Source organism: Trachypithecus francoisi, unplaced genomic scaffold (genome assembly GCF_009764315.1).
Source record: "Trachypithecus francoisi isolate TF-2019V2 unplaced genomic scaffold, Tfra_2.0 Lachesis_group1, whole genome shotgun sequence".
Classification (NCBI taxonomy): Eukaryota; Metazoa; Chordata; class Mammalia; order Primates; family Cercopithecidae; genus Trachypithecus; species Trachypithecus francoisi.
The window spans coordinates 94,065,538-94,087,317 of record NW_022681454.1 but is presented as its reverse complement, the minus strand read 5'-3'; the positions used below and the strand labels follow the sequence as shown (position 1 = coordinate 94,087,317).

The window sequence follows — 21,780 nt, the reverse complement described above, 5'->3', positions numbered from 1 at the left end:
AGTGCCTGGGGGAAACTGAGAATTTTAAACATTGTAGATGTGAGTCATTCGCAAACTCAGCATGCATTGGGATTACTTGGCAGGCTTGTCAAAACACAGATTGCTGGGCCCCCACCCCCAGAGATTCCTATTCAGTGAGTTTGGCATGGAGCCTGAGAATGTGCATTTGCAGCAGGTTCCCAGGACTGATGAAGCTGCTCTGGGAGCCACACTTTGGAAAACACTGGTCTACACGACTATATAAACTAGACCCTTTCTTGTCTCTAGCTTTATCTCATGCCACTATTCTCTGTGGGTAGTGCTCAGTTGTCTTCTCCTAAATTCTCAAACTCCTAATTCCCTTTCCTGCTCTTTCCCTTATGTCCTGTCCCTCCTGCTCACCATATGATTGAACCAAGCTAACTCATACTGGATCCTTCACGCTAGATTGGGTTCCCTGATTACTCACTCTCATCCCTATGCCTCTCCTTTGCAGCATTGAATGCAATTGTACCTAAATAATAACTTGTATAATGCATTGTTAATATGATACCTCTTCACAATAATACAAGTTCATTGAGGGGAAGGACTGTCTTACTGATTACTTTCACAAGTGTTGATACAGTATCTTTTACATAATTGATACTTAATAAATATTTATTCAAAGAATAAATGAATAGATAGACATATGAATAGTGCAAAACAATGCATTGAGTCATTCTTACTATAACTATACTTGACCCAAAGCAAATTCTCCTCCTCCCTGGGGGTGTTCTGCTGGTTCCCTCAGTGGACACTCCATGCTGGAAGTGTGCAAGTTCAAGCTCTGGGATAACTGGCAGTTGCCCACATATGTGTTTCAGATAACCCCTCTTGCTCAGGGCAAAGAGGCACACTGAAGAATGAATGTCTGAAACAGCCTTGATAATTAAAGATAAATACCTCTAAAATGATAATCCCAGATGCCTAGTTCAATTTTTTGTTGTTCAAGATTACATAATGCTGTGAAATAAATTCCAAGTATTTGAGCATTTTAGCGGGAGGCTACTTTACCTTTAACAGGGTTTTAGTACATTACAATTACAGAGAAATATTTTGGGCTTTCAAAATATTAGGCACGAAAACCTTAAAGTTATATATTCTTTGGATACGATACCAGAAGTTTGTAAACTAAGGCTAGTATCTCTTTCAAGAAAAACAATGTGCCATTTAACTGAAACACAACTGTTAAAGTAATTTAGTTATTAAATAATCACCACAATGACTGTTGTTTTTAGCTGTTGTAAATCTGTGTATATATGGTTATTTTACTGACAACTATATATAAGGTAAAAACCCTAGAAGATGTGAAATTCAAGTTTATATTTCAATACAGAGGTAAAAAAATAGCAAGCTATATTGGGAAAGGAATTATTTTGTGGAAGGATAGAGTCATTCTACTTTCATCCTCAGAATAATCCAGAAGACTTGAAATAGCAAATAAGAGAATGAAAAATTTGTTGAATAAAATTACTGGAGTGAGAAGAAAATCAAAAAGATGAGAGACGATATCTAGGTTGTTCATGGCATCAAAAGGGACGACTGGGGGAAAAATATGATGTGATGGTTTATATTTCTTTAGTATGAGTCTCGTGTTGACTTCGATCTTTCTTTTTCTCTTGTCAGGTCTCATTGTCCGGGAAGTGAGTATTGAGATTTCGCGCCAGCAAGTGGAAGAACTCTTTGGGCCTGAAGATTACTGGTGCCAGTGTGTGGCCTGGAGCTCAGCGGGTACCACAAAGAGCCGGAAGGCGTATGTGCGCATTGCATGTGAGTCATTGTATATAAGCACCTTGGGTCTCAGAAGCTGATGCACGTAAAGGAAAGTTTACACTATGACTACTCCAGCACCAAAGAAACCTGGTCAAAAATCCTGGAAAGGCCGGGTGTGGTGGCTCACGCCTGTAATCCCAGCACTTCAGGAGGCCAAAGCGGGCGGATCATAAGGTCAGAAGATCGAGCCCATCCTGGCTAACAGGGTGAAACCCCGTCTCTACTAAAAATACAAAAAATTAGCCGGGCATGGTGGCGGGTGCTGTAGTCCCAGCTACTCGGGAGGCTGAGGCAGGAGAATGGCGTGAATCCAGGAGGTGGAGCTTGCAGTGAGTGGAGATCGCGCCACTACACTCCAGCCTGGGTGACAGAGCAAGACTCCGCCAAAAAAAAAAAAAAAAAAAAAAATCCTGGAAAAAACTGTTCCCAGATTTTATTTTTAATTTTCTTTTTTAGTTTTTAATTCTTGTGGGTGCATAGTAGGTGTATATATCCACATGGTGCATGAGATGTTTTGATGTAGGCATGCAATGCATAACAACCACATCATGGGGAATGAGGTATGTGAGGTATCCACCCCTCTGGCATTATCCTTTGCGTTACAAACAATTCAATTATACCCTTTTAGTTATTTTTAAATGAACAATTAAGTTATTATTGACCATAGTCACCCTGTTGTGCTATCAAAAATAGTAGGTCTTATTTGTTCCTTCTATTGTTTTGTACTCATTAATCATCACCACCTCCCCACAAAACCCTGCTACTACCCTTCCCAGCCTCTAGTAACTATCTTTTATTCTCTATGTCCATAAGTTCAATTTTTTTCATTTTAGTTTTTGTTTTAAGGCACTGAGTAGTTTTTCTTTAGGGCTGTGAAAGAACTGTGCTACTTTCCAAAGATTTTGATTTTTTAAAAAATCTTGTAGGAATTAGGCTGTAGGAAAATCAGCCATTACAATGGCATATATCATTCCTTGAATGTGTTCATTCTACCACTTTAAGACAAAGTTGAGTCGTTTTCCTATTCAAAATAGAGATTACTGAGATAAAGCTTCTCTATTTATTTTGGAACCATTGTAGTACATTGGACCACACATAGGACTGTTTTCCAAATTGTGTTAATTTCTAGAGTATACATATTCGGGAAGAGGTTAAAAGTTACCTTGCAAAAAAGGTTTCCATAATCAAATAAATGTGAGAAATATATTTTTTGACAAAGTTATAGAAGCTTCTTCACTGCAAAACTTCTCAGATGATTTAATACACTAATATGCATGTTATCACCACTAGGGAGAAGGAGGCTGCAGCTTTGCAGAGCCCTTTCCTCAGTAAATATTCTCTCTGTCTTAGGCAACATGGATGCCGTATAACCTGTCTCAAGGTTTTATATTGAGAAATGTTCTCATCTATGAGAAAGCACTGAAATCCACATGTTTTCTTTTCTGAACCCTTTACACCTTTGCATTTTACTAATTCTATTTTGTGTTGGATGCCAATATCACTTAGCTCTAAGTCCCATCAATCCTGGTTCTAAAGCTTCGCCCAATTCTATACTTGTCTCTGCCTCCCTTTCTTCTTCATATAGATCTGGACCATTGCAGATCTTCCAGTTAGTCTCCATGGCTCAAGTCTTTTCTCTATTCCAGTCCTTCCTCCATGTTCCCACAAACACAGTCTTTCTAAATCTCAGGTGTCCTCTTGATAAGGTTTGGCTCTGTGCCTCATCTAAATCTCACCTTGAATTGTAATCATCCCCATATATTGTGGGAGTGAACTGTTGGGAGGTAATTGAATCATGGGGGTGGGTTTTCCCCATGCTGTTCTCATGATGGTGAATAAGTCTCAGGAAATCTGGTGCTTTTATAAAGGGAAGTTCCCCTGTACATGCCCTCTTGCCTGCCACCATGTAAGATGTTCCTTGCACTTCCTTCAGCTTCCACCATGATTATGAGGCCTCCCCAGCCATATGGAACTGTGAGTTCGTTAAGCCTCTTTCCTTTATAAATTACCCAATCTGGGGTCTGTCGTTATTAGCAGCTTGAGAACAGATGAATACACCTGTCATCTTGCCTCCATTCCTGCTCCAAATTTTATAGTGACATGTGAGATAGTCAAAATTCCTTACATGTATCATTGAATTAGTTTTCTCGGGTTCCCGTAAGAAAACACCACAGATCGGATGGCTTAAACACTATAAATTTATTTTCTCACAGTTCTGAAGGCTGGAAGTGCAATCTCAAGGTGTCAGCAGGTTTGGTTTCTCTGGAGGCCACTCTTCTTGGCTTGTCAGTGGCCTCTTTCTCACTGTGTCTTCACGTGGTCTTTCCTCTGTGTGTGTATGTGTGCATCCCTGGTGTCTCTGTGCGTGTCCAAATTTCTTCTTCTTATAAGGACACCAGTCAGATTGGAGTAGGGCCCACCCTAACAGCTTCATCGTAACTTAATCACCTCTTTAAAAGCCTTATATCCCAATACAGTCACATCCTGAGGTACTGAGGGTTAGGGCTTCTGCATCAGAATTTGGGGGAGTGGGATGTAGTTCAGCCAATAACAACCATATTTTGTGGTTTACATAACCAACCTATGTTTCTAGCTCTGAAGGTAAGGATTTCTACATTGTAGTCACACTAGATTAAAACTACTTTGATTTCCATGCCTTTCAGCTGTTCTTTATGCTGAAGCATTGTACCCTTATCTTACTACCTTTTACAACATATATACACACACACATATATATATATACACACACATACATATATATATATATATTTGTTCACTTAGTGTTTGTTCACTTAGACAACTACTAGGTGAAGATTCACTCTGTTCTTGGGACAATTGTGGGTATTGGGTTGGTAGTAGAAACAAAACATGTAACATGTAACCATCCTTGCCCTCATGGAGCTCATGTTGTGGTGAGGAAAGGCAAATTCTAAATAAAATGAATGATCATCAGGTCCAGAGCAGATGGTAAGTGCCATGAAGAAAAATAAAGCAGGAAAAGGGAATTTGTAGGACTGGGAGGGAGTGGTCAGGAAGCTTTGTTGAGGAAGTTGACAGTTGCATAGACCTGAAGGAGGGGCAAGAGGGAATCAGGCAGAGGGGACAGTGGCTGGCACAAAAACCCGGAGGCAGCAGTGTGCTGGCGGGTCCCAAAGACAGCAGTGAGGGCAGAGTGGCTAGAAGAGTGAGTGAGAGGCCATCCCCAGATGCAGCAAGAAAGGTAAGTCCTGGGCTAAAGATGGGAGGGGTATGTGGAGATGGCATAGGGTTCTGTAGGTGTTGAAATTATCTTTGGTTTTGTTTGTTTGTTGAAATGGGGGTGTCATTCTGTCACCAGGCTGAAGTGCAGTGGTGCAATCACAGCTCATTGCAGCCTCAGTCTCCCAGGCTCAGGTGATTCTCCCAACCCAACCTCCCAGGTAGCTGGGACTACAGGCGTGTGCCACCATGCCCAGCTACTGTTTTGCATTTTTTGTAGAGATGCAGTTTTACCATGTCACTGAGACTGGTCTCAAACTCCTGGGCACAAGCCATTTTGCACACTTCAACCTCCCAAAGTATTGGGATCACAGGTGTGAGCCACCACACCTGGCCCATATTCGGTTTTGAGGATAAGTTGGGAACACTTTGGAATCTTTTCAGAAGAGGAACTCATGACCTGACATCCATTAGCAGAGTCATCTGGCTGCTGTGTTGAGAATGGACCATACTGGACAAGGGGAAAAGCAGGAAGACTAGTGATGAGGCTGCAGCTATGAGAGATGTTAGGCTACTGTAGAATGGAAGCAGTGGAGGTGGTGAGGCCAGGATTTCAGATATATTTAAAAGTAGAAATAAGAGCTTTTGTTGAGACCTTGGATGTGTGATGTGAGAAAAAGAAGGGAAAGGATGATTTGAAAGGGCTAAGCCTTTTCAAGGATTTCTTTCAAATGTCTTTAGTGAAGCCGTTCCTGCCTCACCGAGGGAGAAGGCTAGGCATTCCTTTCTCAATACTTTCAAGGCAGTTTGTCTGTACTCCTAAGACAGGGCTTGTCTCATTTCAATTATATTCACTTGTAAAATCTGTTTTTCATGGCAGTGAGTTCCGTGAGATCAAGAATTCTATTGTACTTAACTTTGTATCTCTCAAGCTTAGTACAATGCCTAGAATATCACAGATGTTTAACAGTTTTTTTGAATTAAAACTGTTATAAAGAATTCCCCGTGAAGTTTATTAAAATGCTTGACATTAATCTTTCCTCTCTGAGAATGTCTAAATAGATGTTCTCTTTGTCTTAAGTGGAATGTCTGTGAAATACTGTGGAATGGAGTCATACATGCAGCCAACGTATTGACAGATGCCCTTAGGAACAATATGCTAAGGGTACTAGCTTATCAGGTGGAGGAATAAAGGCAATAGGTGAGGCAGAGGGAGAAATTGACCTGCAGAGCAAACACAACACATGATGAATCCACAGGTATCTCTGGCCCTTCAGAGTTATAGAACCCTGAGGCCGAGGGGCTGAGCAGACCTGTATTCCCCTGCATAGACTCGTCAGTGGATGAAGACCCTCCTTTACTCCCTACCCCACCAGCATGTATAACCAGGGCCAAGTCAGCTCTGCACCACTGAGGGTGATTCCAGGAGACAGAAACTGAGACTTTCACTGTCAACACTTCCAACCGGTGGGACCAGGCCTGAAAGGGGATCCTGGTAGCATACCAAACATCCACTGCCACAAATTCTGAAGAACTGATTTTATTAATTATAAAGAAAAATACTTTTAATCATGTTTAAAAAGAAACAAAAAGCAAATGTTTCAGTCAAAGATTTAATTGAACTCAAAATCAGTTTGAAACTGTAATCAAAGAAGGTACAAGGATAGAAAGCTATTCTTTTATCTTTCATTTCTATGTATTCATTAATAGCAAGCACAATATATACTTAAAATTGCCAGTCTACATTCCACCCTACATTGACTTGCTAAAGCTGAACTTTAAGAGCTGCATAGTTTCAAATAATGAATTTTTAATTAATAAGCCTTCAATTTTCAGTAATTTGCAGAGAACATTGTTGGGCCAGTTTCACATATATATATAATTATATGTGTTTGAGTAGATATATTCTTTTTCAGCACACAAACATTAAATACATATAGGTATAAGACCCCTTTCTTTGCAGTATGTTCTATAAACTTTGCTATTTACTTCATGGCTTTTAAATCTAGTTTAACATTTTCAAATAAAAAAACAAAGTTTTCTTCTAGGTCAATATTAATTTTTTTATCCATGGTACCTTTTCACCCTCATGTAATAATATTCAAGAGCAATTCACCTATAATTCCATAGCTAACTGAACTCATATGTGTATACCAAAGGAGTCCCACCTAACATGTAAAGATTGACTCATATAGATATGCATCATAATGAGAACAAAAAAGGTTGAATTTTCAAATTCTCTCTGTACAGGCTGATCCCTATCATTAGCAGGTTCTTGCTACTGTTGTAAACATTTGTGAGGTTTTAGTTTTTGGTTTTTATTATTTTTTGAGACGAAGTCTTGCCCTGTCCCAGACTGGAGTGCAGTAGCACAATCTCGGCTCGTTGCAACCTCTGGCCTCCCGGGTTCAAGTGATTTTCCTGCCTCAGCCTCCCGCCATTTAGCTGGGATTACTGGCATGTGTCACCACCCCTGGCTAATTTTTGTATTTTGGGTTGAAATAGGGGTCTCTCCATGTGGCCCAGGCTGGTCTCGAACTGGTGAGCTCAAGCAATCTGCCTGTCTCAGCCTCCCAAAGTACCGGGATTATAGGCATGAGCCACCGTGCCCAGCCACTTATGGGTTTTCTCGTCTGTCCTGTATCAAGTGAGCTGTGGTGCTCTGCCCAGTAATACTTGACAGAGGGCCATCACATAAATGGTAACTGAAGTTTAAACTCATAAGAGGTGAAGATCACCACGATGCTAAACTTAAATAAGTATGAGTACCTCTTACCTAATTAGATGTATGCTCATTTGATGTACTATGGAGAGGGCCATAGTTCTTTCATGAAAAAGCTCTATTTTCAGTTTATAAACCACAAATGAATATTGACTATTAATTTATGTATTTAAGCTTGCTTACAATATTTCACACATTCAAACCATGTAAAATATAAAAATAGGTTTGTGAGACAATCAAGGCAGAGGAAAAAATGGAACTATGCAAGTTAGGGTTCAGCCAGGCATGTGCTGAGAACATAACACATCTGCTCTAAAATCCTGCACATTAACAAGACAGCAGTGCCAAATTTCCTAGGTGGGTCTGGTAGTTTTCATTCAGAGAAAAGTTTATCCTGAGAGAATTCAAGTTACCCTGACAATGGTGTCCTGTGCAGAACCCTTACTGTAATACAGCTCCCAGTATCACCACCGGGTTGTTTTTTCCAGTGTCTCTGGTTATAGGCTAATGAGTGAATCCCAAGGCATAAGGTTCAGGCAAAATATTAACACACAAGGTCTTTCCTCAGGAACAATTTGGCTTTCAATAGTGCTGCTCCTGATGTTACCATTGTTGATAATGCTGTGGTTGTGTGGCGGGAGTAAGGATAAGATGGAAAAAGCAGCATAGGAGAGTGGTTAATAGCACCAGCTGAGGGACAGATTGACACATGTTCAAATCCTAGTGCCATGACTTCCTACTGTGACCTTAGTCAAGTTACTTGACCTCTGTGTGCCTTCGTTTCATCAACCATAACATGAAAAAGATAGAGTTATTTTAAGATTAAGTGAAATAAACTTGTAAAACACATGGCATAGTGCCAGACACAGTGCAAATGCTCAGCAAATGATAATAGGTGTTCTTAAAAATGAATATAACAATTTTAAACAACTTTATATGTTTCTTTTGAAACATCAATACTGAGCAAACTTTGAAAACTGGAAAGTCTGTCTTTCCTTTACCATTTCATGTGCCAGAACTAGACTGTCAATCCTAGAGGTTGAAATTCTCTGCTGATTCACCTAAAATTTGACTATAATTTCCAAACCCTCCTTCCCATGCCTGAGGATAGAAGAACATGCCATATGGTCACCCCTTATCCTACAGTCATGAGCTAAAATGGGATTTATGCGCACCAAAGTTTCATCTTCCGGGAAACAGCAGGGTGGCTCCTCCGGATTTCCTCTCGATCATGTTTGCAAACCAATAAATCACAGCCAGCATCAGAAAGCCTGCTGGCCACCAAGAGGAATAAGGTAGCTCCTGGAAAGAATCAAGGATGATCAAGGTGGCCCTTCCTGGCTTCCTCTCACAGATCACTCATCATTTTCACTGAGATTATAACTATATTTGTGAACCACCTGTGGATTTGGATCAAGTCTTATTCGTATTCGTGAGTCTATAGTATCCAGCACACTGTCTAAAACAGCAGTGTCCAATAGAGATATCATGCCCGCCACAAATATTGTTTATACTTTTCTAGTAGCCACAATTTAAAAAGAAACAGATAAAATTAATTTCAGTCATGTATTTCACTGAGTCCAATATGTCTAAACTGTCATTTCAACAGTATTACCAATATAAACAATATTTATGAAATACTTTTCTTTCTTTTAGTCATACTGGTTTTTCAGAGCTAGTATGTGTACCCTTACAATAGCTTCAGTTATGACCAGCAACAGGTCAAGTGCTTGAAAACCTCATGTGGTTTGTGTTGGACAGATAGGCTCCAGAATAATAATAATGATAACAATGGAAGTGCTGTTTCAATCATGTATTATATATTAGATCATTCAGTCTTTGCAAGGACTCTATGTAATGAGTGCTATTATTATTCCCATTTTATAGATGAGGAAATTGAGAGCAAAGGGAGATTAAAAATTGCCTGAGGTTATATAGTTGGTATATGGAGCAGTGAGTCAGGCCAGCATCCAAGTCCATTTGTTTAACCAGCACACTGGGTACAAAGAAGGGAGGAGGAGACAAGCATTTCTAGATCAGCTGGCAATTCACAAAAACATCTTATTCCCTACATGCATAATGTTTATAACTGGTGCAACATCTCACGCTTGTAATCCCAGCACTTTGGGAGGCAAGGCAGGAGGATCACTTGTGCACAGGAGTTTGAGACCAGCCTGGGCAACATAGCAAGACTTCGTCTCTAATAAAAGTAAAAAAAAAATTTACCAAGTGTGATAGTGTGCAACTGTGATCCCAGCTTGGGATACTACTCTCAGCCCAGAGGCTGAGCCAGGAGGATCCCTTGAGCTCATGAAGTCGAGGCTGCAGTGAGCCATGATCACACCACTGCACTCCAGCCTGGGTGACAGTGAGATCCTGTCTCTAAAAAACAAAAAAAAAAAATTATAAGGTCACTATTATTTACAATATAGAAGCATAAAAGGACCTTGGCTTCCTACCTCTCTTCTTATTGCTTGGTCTGCTCTAAACACACCCATTTCCTTGTTTCGAGAATGCAATAGATTCATTCCACATATAGGCTGTTTGCAAGAACTGTGTCTTCCCATTTGGAACGTTTTAACCTAGGTCTAAAACTGGCTTACTTTCTTCTTTCATTCAGATATATACTGAGATGTCACTCCTACAGAGGGGTCTGTCTATCCGGACCTCAACCCTGTCACTTGCCTAATCCTAATCCTAATCCTGCTTTATTGTTCTCCACAACGTTTTTCTTCATCATTATTTGTTTTCTTTTGAGTTAACCATCTGCCATAGCAGAACGTAAGCTTCACAAGGACAGAGCCTTTCTTTTCTTCCTTGTTGTCTCCAGTGCCTAAAAGACGTCCCTTGCCTGTGGCTGGTGATTAATAAATTAAAACATAAATAAATGAAATAGAATTAAATTGAAAGCACGTGGCTGGGCGTGGTGGCTCACACCTGTAATCCCAGCACTTTGGGAGGCCAAGACAGGCGGATCACGAGGTCAGAAGATCGAGACCATCCTGGCTAACACAGTGAAAACCTGTCTCTACCAAAAATACAAAAAAATTAGCCAGGCGTGGTGGCAGGCACTTGTAGTCCCAGCTACTCGGGAGGCTGAGGCAGGAGAATGGCGTGAACCCGGGAGGCGGAGCTTGCAGTGAGCTGAGATTGCGCCACTGCACTCCAGCCTGGGCGACAGAGGGAGATTCTGTCTCAAAAAAAAAAAAAAAAAAAAAAAAAAAAAAAAAAAAAAGCACATGATGGGGAAAAGCAATGATGCTATTCAATGTGAATCATTTGTTCATTTAATAAAAATGCTTTTTTTCCTAAGGAATTCAAGAACTTCAAGTAGCTGGACATGATTGCCTCTGCGCTCCCGCTTGTCTCGCCCCCATGGCACTCTTGTACTTATTATGTTTCTGCATAGCACTTCTCACCTTCGAAACCATCATACATTTACTTATTTATTAGTTAATCATTTGTGTTCTGTCCCCCTCACCCCCTTAGAAAGTAAGGTCCACATAGGCAAAGATTTGGGTTTGGTTTTTTCACTGATGAATTCAAAATACCTAGGGTGATTCCTGTCACAATGTAGGGACTTAAGAAATATCATAAAGGAATGAATGAATTGACATTTCTATATTTAAGTATCTCCAGTTAAATATATACGTAATCTCATGAATTACTATATTGGTTCACATGTACAGAAGTCCTGACTTGTGGCCTTGTGTGTTACTTTTTTATTTTCTACCTGTCTACCCTACTTGGCATAAAACAAAATTAATTATATAATTTCACAAAAATAATGCATTTCTTTAAACAAGCATCCTGAAAGATGTAGGTCATACTATAAAGAGTTCTAGTAGCCTAATGTCAAATGTCTTGGTAGAATTCAGTAGGCTGCCCTGTGCACCAGAATAGATGGCATTTTTACTAAGGTAAGTTTCTGAGTTGTGGTATGATACAACCATTAAAGCCCACATTAATCCAGTTATAAGTAACAGAGGCCATATTTTGAATTGGATAAGACTAAATATATACTTTAGACATTTTTAGATAAGGGAAAATGTTTAAACAATAGATTAATTAATCCCCTTGTTTTATATAAATCTTAACAGTTGTATTAGTTTATCAGGTTATTCCTATTTCAAGATTAAATATTATAGTGTATACCTGATTGTGTCAGTATATATTTTTTCAAACATATTTGCTTTTGTAGATGGTCAGAAGTTCCCAAGTTTCATGGATGCCCCACAGATTCATAGGCATTTATAGCTCATATTTATTCTGAGAAGTAGACAACAAATTCATAGAACACAGTCTCATAAGTCATATTTTGGGGGGGAATCATCTATACATATGTTATAGGCAGGGCTGGTAACACACTGGACAAAAATGTGTTGTTAAAGTATGTTTTATGCTATATGAAAAGTGAAGTTTATGGCTCAAATGTTTATTTGCAAGCGAACAGCTTGTCTGCGATCATTGTATTCTTTTTTTTGTACTCTGAGAAAAGAGCCTTAGCTTTTTGGTATGTCAGGTTCCTCATCCATAAAGTTGGCATATTTCTTATTATTTATCCCTAAGACATACCTTAAAAAATATTGTGATGACATATAATCACTTTTTTTCTGAAACTAAAGATGCAGTGTGAATATAAAAGAGTGGCTTGTATGGATTTTTTTTCCTTCCTCTTTTCTGTAGTGGATGTCATTTGGAGTGCTAGCTGAAATATTTATTTTGTAAAAAAAACTCTTTAACAAGACTATCTGAATACAAATGTGTTTGTGCTATAAATGCCCAAAAGTCAAGAAATAACGAAGAATGGCTGAAATTGTCCTCCCTTCTGAAGAGGCTTTGTTCCCTGGAATTTCTCCCATTTAAATGATCTCAGTGCAGTAAGTGATAGCCAGGACTTGGCACGACTGAAGAAATTACCAAGCTTACCCTTCTGCTGACTTGCTGCAGATCATTCTAACCTCTCTTCCTGGTTATGAGTTATGGTATTATGAAAGTGTTTGTGGTAAATTCCTAAGAGAGAACAAAAACTTTATCCCTTGCAAAAGCAAAATGGGATTATAAAATAACAGGAAAAAAATCAAAATCGGTTGTCTTTATTCTTTCTTCTTTAGTCTCTGTCCTAGTAGCCAACATTTATGATATGCTTACTGTATGCCTAACTCTGTTATAAGACCCTTGTTCATGTTAACTATCATAATCCTCATATGACATCCTATGAAGTAAGTTCTGTTATCTTCATTTTGTAAGTAACAAAACAGAATCATGGAAATATTAGCTAACTTGCCCAAGTCCCCTGTTTAGGAAACACTGAATCTGAGTTTTAAACAAACTTTTCTCTTTGTAGTCCAGTTCATTGTACACAGTTGCAAAAACATATAACAATTCTTGACTTTTCAAACTATAGAGGGAACTGCATATAGTTGATTTTTGTTTGTTCTATTGTTTACAATATTTGAGAAGGAAAGATAAGTTAAAAAAAAAAACCACCAAACTTTTTATTAATTTAATTTGTTTTTTTAGAGACAGGGTCTTTCTTGTCACCCAAACTGGACTGCAGTGGCATGAGCATAGTTCACTGCAGCCTTAACTTTCTGGGCTCAAGCAATCCTCCCACCTCAGCCTCCCCAGTATCTGGGACTATAGATACCTGCTTCCATACTCTGCTAGTTTTTGTATCTTTTGTAGTGATGGGGGTTCTCACTTTGTTGCTCAGCTTGGTTTCAAATTCCCTGGCCTCAAGCAATCCCCAACCTTGGCCTCTCAAAGTTCTGGGATTATAGATATTAGCCACTGCACCCAGCTTCAATCTTTAAAATATTCTATATCCTTTATATTTACGAACCACAGTAAGAGATGCTTAGCATAATAATATTTTTCTTCATTGTTAAAAATTCCAGCAAAAAATCAGATACTCTATTCCTGGAAAAGAAAACCATAGCTAACATTTCAGGGTTCTATGGCATTAAGTCAGGCATTTTTCACTTCTAATAAATGCCCAAAGCTCTGAAAGCTAATCTAGTTCTTCCAAAATATGCTTCACTGGTTGGTTCACAGCAGTTATTTCCTGTTAACAGCCAGATTTGGTGATTTAAGCATAAATTCTGCTCTGCTATGACAACATAATTAGCTCTTTCCATCATTATTGGAAGAAAGATACATTTTTTCCCCCTTTAAGAACATAGTATTATTACTTTGAGTGACCATGACATTATTTGCTAGAGGAGCACTTTGAAAATATATTAAAAGTTTAAAAAAAAAAAATTAGGATATGTTCATCTCCATTGTTCATTGAGTGTGTAAAAGAATTAACTGAAAAGCACTTGAAAGTGTGAAAATGTGAATCATAGTACAGCAGCTGTATTTGCTTAATGCAGGGTCAGGCCTAGGTCAGAAAGTGAGTAAGTTGGCCAGCAGCAGATAACAACATGAAGCTCTTCTAAGTACAGAATTTCCAAAGATCAAGAGCCATTTTGTCAAGACCAGTTCAGTTTGGGAAGCAAGAAGTTTATTTCTGATATTTGGAGTTTGGCTTCTCAGTAAAATTTAAAGAAATAAATATCAGTACAACCGTCAACTCTGTGAACACTTGACAGCAATGCTGATTTGGGGGCTGAATGAAGTAGGTATGTAAATGAGTACATTGATAGAGGACTCTTTATGTAACTGCACTGTCCTAGGTTTGTTATGTATGTTACCTTTAAAATCTTCACAGTAATCCTATACAATATGTACTAGAATTATCTTCATTTTATGGATGAAGAAATGAATACATAGCAACCTCAGTAAGTACAGAACTAGGATTAAACTATGGCAGAGCAGATCCAGGCTCCATGCTTGTAACCACCACAGTAGGATAATGACCCCCAAAGGCATCAGGTCCTAATCTCTGGAATTTGTAAATATTACCTTATGTGGAAAAAGGATCTTTGCAGATTTGGTTAAGGATTTTGAGATGGGGAGATTTTCCTAGATTGCCCAGGTGGGCTTTAAAGGTCTTCACAAATGCCTTGTAAGAGGACAAAGGGAGACTAACACAGATTGAAGAAGAGAATGCAGTGTAACCACAGAGGCAGAGACTAGAGGGATGTAACCACAAGCCAAGGAATGCCATCAGCCACTGGAATCTGGGAAAGGCAAGTCATGATCTCTCCCTAGGACCTCCAGAGGGAGCGCATAGTCCTGCTGTCCCTTTGATTACGGCTCAGTGAAACTGATTTCAAATATTTGGCCTTTAGGACTGCAAGTGAATATATTTCTGTTGTTTTAAGCCAGGAAGTTTGTGGAAATTTCCACTGGAAACACAACTGCTGTGAGGCATCCATTTTCCAGCAAATTCACATCATGGAGTAACCCACTTCTAAATAACTGGTGAGCTTGAACAAGTGAGTTAGCCTCTCACAGTTCTAGTTATATAATCTGTAAAGTGAGGGGGTTGGACTTTGTGACTTGTAAGACATTTTATAGTTATACATCATAAGGGAAATTGTTTCCAGGCCTTCAGCAAAGGGAATTGCCAGATTATTTTGAGAATTGAATTTAACTCAGCATTTACTAAGGAGCTACTATGTACTCAGCACAGAGCACCAAGATTTATTTGATCTCAAATAATTTTTAAAATTTTAAAATGTAGCATTCAAAGCTGGGATTAAGTTTGTTTTTTGAAGTAAAACTAAGCAGTGACATGATATCAAATAGAAACATGGCCATAACTGTGCAGAGACACATTCCATATCAGGAGTTTCTGTGCAGTGAACTCTAGGCTGAGGATGCAAATTCATTGCATCTTGCCTGTTAACTCCTGCTCCGCTGTGGCCTCCCCGAGTCCTGTGTTGGAGCAGATCCTGAAGCTAAATCCGGACTCTGGAGAAAATATCATGGCCATTTAAGTATAGACACATGAGCTGGAAGGGAATGCAGTGGTTCCAGATGTTTGCCATTCCTACTCTAAAGCACAATAATTAAGATCATAACCACTCTTAACAGTTTCCTGCTGTACCTGAAAGAGCTTCAGGTTTTTCTTCAAAGCAATTGTAGAAATGACAACATTGGTTCCAAACAGAATGTAGGGACATTTTAATCTAAGTAATCATCAAGAATTACAGAAATGACTGCAAAGTGTCTTTTCAGCCATCAAGACGCTTTTTGTTTTCCTAACTCAGGTGCTATTGGTTTACATTTATTAAAAATGCCAACTAATCTTCTGAAGTGCCCACATTTATTGCCTAACATTTCTTCTGAAAGTAGGTAAAGGAATATAAGTGAATAATTATAAAATACTAATTTATGAAATGTTATGTATGCAACCTACTAACAAAAACAGCTTTACTCACCAACGTCTCTTGTTGGCTTTCTTGGTTAAGTGTCTGAAAGTCAGATGCAAAAGGCTCTGGGGATTTCCTCTGAGGTGAGAGAGAGGCCATAAGAAACATTAGGGTAACTTGACACTTTCAGCATTGAACTTTCTGGACCATTGGTCTCAAAGTATCAGTCCACAGGCCCAATATGGCATCCCACCTTTTTGGTTTAGTCCTCAAAATGTTGGCCCACACAAGTATTTTGATAAAGTTTTAAGTAGCTGACAACATATACAGTTAGAAAAAAAAAACTCATAAAAATCCACATTACCAACTTCTGTTAGTCATCAAATATGGGGTCTGTAGCCTATTGAGCCTGCACTCCTATCGGCAGCAGGCAGCCAGAGCTAAGTAACAAGAGTAAAGAGGAAGCTGATTGATTGGTTTTGTACCCATGTCTCCACTGAAAGTTAGGAAATAAAAGACAACCCAGGTAGGTGTCATGTTTCAAGATAAAAAAAATCTTATGCTTAGCTTTCTCCCATTTGTTACCTGTATGGCCTCTGGAGACATATGAAACTCAAGTCCTGTGCTAGACAATGTCAACCATCAACTAGTACAAAAGTGAGCTCTGGGACACTGTGGAAACACTAACAGGGACACACTGTAAACCAGGCCTTTAGAGCCACAATGTAGAAGCAGACCTGCATGGCTCCCCACAGCCTCCTACAGTGTCCACAGTGCCATATATACCTCGGTGTTCCATAATCAATTAATCAATTCATCAACCAGTGCTTCTCAGATTTTAATGCTGTGCAGAAAACACACCTGTGGAGTTTGTTAAAACTGTAGATTCCCAGGGCCCAACCTGAGTGTGGAATCTGCATTTTAATCAAGCACAGCAGGGTAATAGCTGCATATCTCTTTATGAAACATCACCTTCAAGTATTGGCCCTCCCAATGGCTTTGTCTCATTGGTTATGTTTATTTGGATTAGTAGTGATAACAGTAAATGTATAGCCTTTTAAAATTTGTTAATACTTTGGGGAAAAAGTAGAGTGGGGGATTATTATCTTCTGGGCACTTACTATATGCTAGGCATGTGCTTAGAATTTTGTAGGTGACCCTTCCTATATAACCCTGTGAAATTATACCCATTTATCAGCTGATGAAACTAAGGCAGGAAGAGGCCAAGCAATGTGCTCAAGGTTAAATGGATAGTCAAGTGGCAGAGTCAGGACCTAAACCCAGGATTGTGTATGCCAAAACCTTGCTCTCAGCCACAGTGTTAGCCTACCCCGTGGCTTTCAGACCTTTTTGACTTACAATAAAAAATAGGTTGATATCATGACCTACTAGACACATACCCACATCCTTACACACAGAAACATATGAATGTACATACACATACACATCTATAAGACTATGTATATCTTGATAACTTCTGTTTATTCAGTTTCATACTTTTTAATGCTAGGTTTTAATCCACTGAATAGATTTTATAACCCTTTCAAGGGTCATGACACTCAGTTTGAAAAACAGCAATAAACCTGAAATTCCAAAAGAACAATAAGGAATATTGGATACTATAGTTTATGGACCATATGGCCAAAGTGTGTATGTGAGCATGATGTGTACAAAATTTTTGCAGATGAGTAATCACCTCTCATTCCAGAACTCTCTGAGTAATAATAAATGTAATTATAACAATGTATTACATATGTTATGCTTTATAATTTTCCAAACTTTTCAGATTCATTATCTATTTTAATATTCACAAAACCTGATGAAGTCTATAAAACAACAACAGTAATAATGTAACATATCATTTTTATCTTATCATTCTGTGGAATTTAAGGATTTAGATTTCCACTAGGATAGTCTACTGAAGTATACCCATTGAAGAATTACTTCATAATATCAGTCTATCACATCACCAATATTTTGTTTTCTTAAAAAAAGTTATTCTATGCTTAATGATGGATAGAAAAAAATTAAAAAATATTTTATTCTAATAAACCTTTCTGCATAATGAAGTACCTTTGGTGAGATAATAAATATTTTTAATAAATGTAAATCATTTTTAAATTGGAATAAAAACATGCTTATCTTCTTCAAGGCAATAGTATCCACAACCTGCCCGCTTAGCTACCACAGGGAGATCTTTTTGCTGATATTTTGTCCTAGTCTTCTAAAATCAGCAGGGCTCAAAGGTGGAGAGGTGTTAGTATGACCCATGATGCTAGAGCTTCCACTTTCCTATTATAGGCATCACTGACCATTTTCAGACAGTAACAGGCAGAGGTGCTCAAGAAATGGCACTGGGAAGAGGCAGGATGTTCTGCCCCTTTTGTAAACATGCACATTGACATGATGGGCTTTCTTCCACACTGTTTTGGGTAGGCATTTCCCTCCACTATCCTCTCTGTCCCATGGATACAGAAAATTAGTTTTACCAAAATAATTCTTAGTGCATTTACAATCACCAGGGACTGAATTTTCATCTGCTTTTGTGGAGTATATTATATTACTCTCCAGGATTTATACAAAGAATTTGCTAATTTTTTAAAATACTAAATTTCTGTAACTCACTTCTCTCCCTAGTTTCTAACTCTTACACATACCTGTAGATCCAAGTGTTCAAAAAGTTCTATGAAAGTTGTTCTGAGGGGAATATTAAAAGCTGTTGTCTTCAAAGATGTATCAACTCCTTGACTTTTGAAACAATTTCTTCTATTATTTCTCTTGGACATATAATTGCAACCAAGAAGTACCTTATTCCACAAAGGATAAGCTTTCCCCCCTAAAATGTATATTTAAAATCTTAGTCTGTTCAGTAATAGGTCCTTACAGCAAAAGCACCTTTCAGAATTATCTAGTAATTCATTTTCATTTCATAAATATGGAAAATGAAGGCCGGAAAATCTATCTCCCAGTGAGTCTTCTTTTCTGCTAACCGCATTGTCAAAAAGCAGAGCTAATGTTTGCAGAATGCCATGAATTCATGTATTCTGTATCACAGCTAATTTGTAACCACAGTATATTGTGCAAAAACAAATCATTGAAAGCATCAAAATTCTACCCCCAATAAATGAGACTCTGTGTGCACATGTGTGTGTCCAAAGGGACTTTCTTTGGTTATGTATAAATGGAAAATAGAAATCTATATTGTTTCAGGTCTGATTCTACATCTGCTAATTGGATTTCAGTGTATGGATTTAGTAAGCCAATATTCATGTTCTTACGTAAACATCTCTCTGAATGCATACATATGACGATAGCTTTTAATTGGCAGAATCAATGACTAAGTTAGATGCATACCAAGTTGAGTTTGCGAAAGTAATCTAGGTTATTAATGAAAGGACTTCATACTTATTTTAGTAGCAGTCTTATAACTAATGGAAAGAAAGCAGAATGTAGAATCCTAAAGGTCTTCCAAGGGCAGAAATTCTTCTTTTTTTTTCTGACAGGAATGGCCACATTATTCTGAACCATTCTGTTTTACATCTAATTCCTAGCTGACAAGTGTCCGTTTTTCATTCTTATTCATTCGTCACCCTTGTGTTCACTCTGCCTGCAAGGCAACCGGCCTGCCTTCTATCACATCTCTCCAAATGATGAAAGATATGCTTAAAATCTTATCTACCCTCCCCTCACAGAGTAGCGAGGAAGCGTGCTGAAATGAGCGGCTTCCATGCTGCACGGCCACGATATACCCTATGTTCATTACACAATCTGAAAGCCAGAGAGGTTTTACGGCAGGAATTAGAAGTGTTTTTCAGGAAGAAGTATTGCCTTATGGGGGGTTAAGTGTGAGATCATTCTAGAAATTAGATAAAATTTATGTAGAGCTTAAAGCCAAACCCTTAAAATAATTCTGTGGTATTCAATGATGGTTTATTAAGCCTGTCTCTGGAAGTAGATGCCTGTATCCATCGCCATTCTCAATTAGGAAACAAACGTCTACATAAAATATGCCTTCATATGGCAAGAATTAGAAAACTGTGCCAAAAATTGCACCATATTCTAAGAAGAATTACAGCATGCTGCACTCAAACCCATTGCCCCTTAATGGTGCTACTAACTTCTGTCACCTTAACATTTTGGAAAAGAGTAGTAGATACCGTTGGGACTTAGAAAACAATACACCAAAATGAAGGCCCCGGAAGCAAGTTTTTCTCTGACCTACTCCTGCCCTCCTGTCTCTCAGTCCATTCTTCCCCAAGGCCAGCTATGGAAAAGACAATCCCTCTTTCCCCAGGCGAGTCATAGAAACCCCCTTAGTCCAAAACCAGCCACAAAACTGAAAAATATTATTCTAAATTTCCAACCTCCTTTTTGTGTAAAAAGTGACCATAAAAAATTTATGTAACCTACCTTGTGTGATCATAGGTCATCAGACCCCCATTCCAGAGAGGGTCCTGCCTGATACCCAGGTGAAGGAAGGAATGAATGCTCAGAGAGGCCAGGAAGAATCTAGACCCACAGTCTTGCTAGATCTCTCCACTCAGTCTATTAACATTAGGTCAGATCCTTTTTGTCCAATCATATTTCTACACACTGTCCAGTTTTTGTTGAACGGAAGCATAAAAATGGGCAATTATCCCTGGATCTTTATTCCAAAGGCTCCCATGTGTATATGTTAAGTAAAATTTGTCTGTCTTCTCTCCAATTAATCTGCCTTTTGTGACTTAGTTGGTTTTCGACTGAACCTTCAGAGGGCAAAGGAGAACTTTTCCCTCTGCTCCCACAGTACCCAGAATGGTCATTTCCCCACTTCCTGGCCACTCCTCATCACAGCTTGGCTTCTGTTCCCCCTCACTCCTAAACTTCCCAGACCAATGATTTCTCTCCTGTGAGTGCTTCCGAGTCCTTCACTGCATTTCTCCTATTGACCGCCCCACTTTTTAAAACTTTATTTTCTTCTTGGTTGCTCTGACACTAACTTCCTTGGGTTTTCTCCTACCGCTTTGTTCACTCTATATCGTTGGATGACAGCTTTTCCTCTTAAAGTCACTGTTCTCTTTTTTTTTTTATGCTGTAGTCTCTCCCTGGTGATGCCATCTATTTCCAGTGCTTCAGCAATTGCCTAGTTGGTGAAGCACAAGAATCCTACCAGGCCTTCTTTTCCAAGCTCTAGACCTGTGGTTCTCAATTGGGGGTGACTTTTCCCTTTAGGGGACATCTGCCATTGTCTGAAGGCACTTATTTTGTTAAGGTTGGGATGGGGTTCTAGTGGCATCTAGCAGGTAGAGTCCGGGGATGTTGCTAAGCATCCTGCTATGCAAAGAACAACTACCACAAGGAATTACCCAGTCCCCAAAATTAACAGGGTTAAGGTTTAGGAACCATGATCTGGACTACTAGACTTTTCAGTTTGAATGTTTCACAGATATGCCAAACCTAACATGTACCAAAATGAATTTATCTTTCTCTCTGCTTCCCTGCCCAACTTGATACTATGCCACTCAGGGTTCGTACCAAGTTAACAATGCAGTAACTAAGAATATAACATTATTCTTGCCTTCTGGCACTCTCCAAATACCTACATCTTCTTCAAGGTATGATCTATTTATTTCTGGAATTACTTCCTCCTCTTCCTGTCCACTATACTAGCTGAGTTCAGGACCCCGTCATCCCTTATGGTTTATTCAAATGAGTCCCTAACTAACTTCGGGCTCCTCACCACCACCTCCCTCTGTCAGTCACTCTGATGGATACTCCTGGTCTCTGATTTCACTCCTTTGAGGGTTTGCCATTCGATAGCATGAC

At 38.9% G+C, this 21,780-nt stretch overlaps 1 protein-coding gene across 1 annotated transcript in view; it reads left to right on the top strand.

Moving 5' to 3' along the window:
- UNC5C (unc-5 netrin receptor C) overlaps positions 1-21,780 on the top strand; it is a 484,018-nt gene that overhangs the window by 346,343 nt on the left and 115,895 nt on the right. Inside the window, exon 3 of the mRNA XM_033214856.1 lies at positions 1,645-1,788. Within this exon, the coding sequence (XP_033070747.1) occupies positions 1,645-1,788 (144 nt within the window). The remainder of the gene's footprint in view (positions 1-1,644; positions 1,789-21,780) is intronic.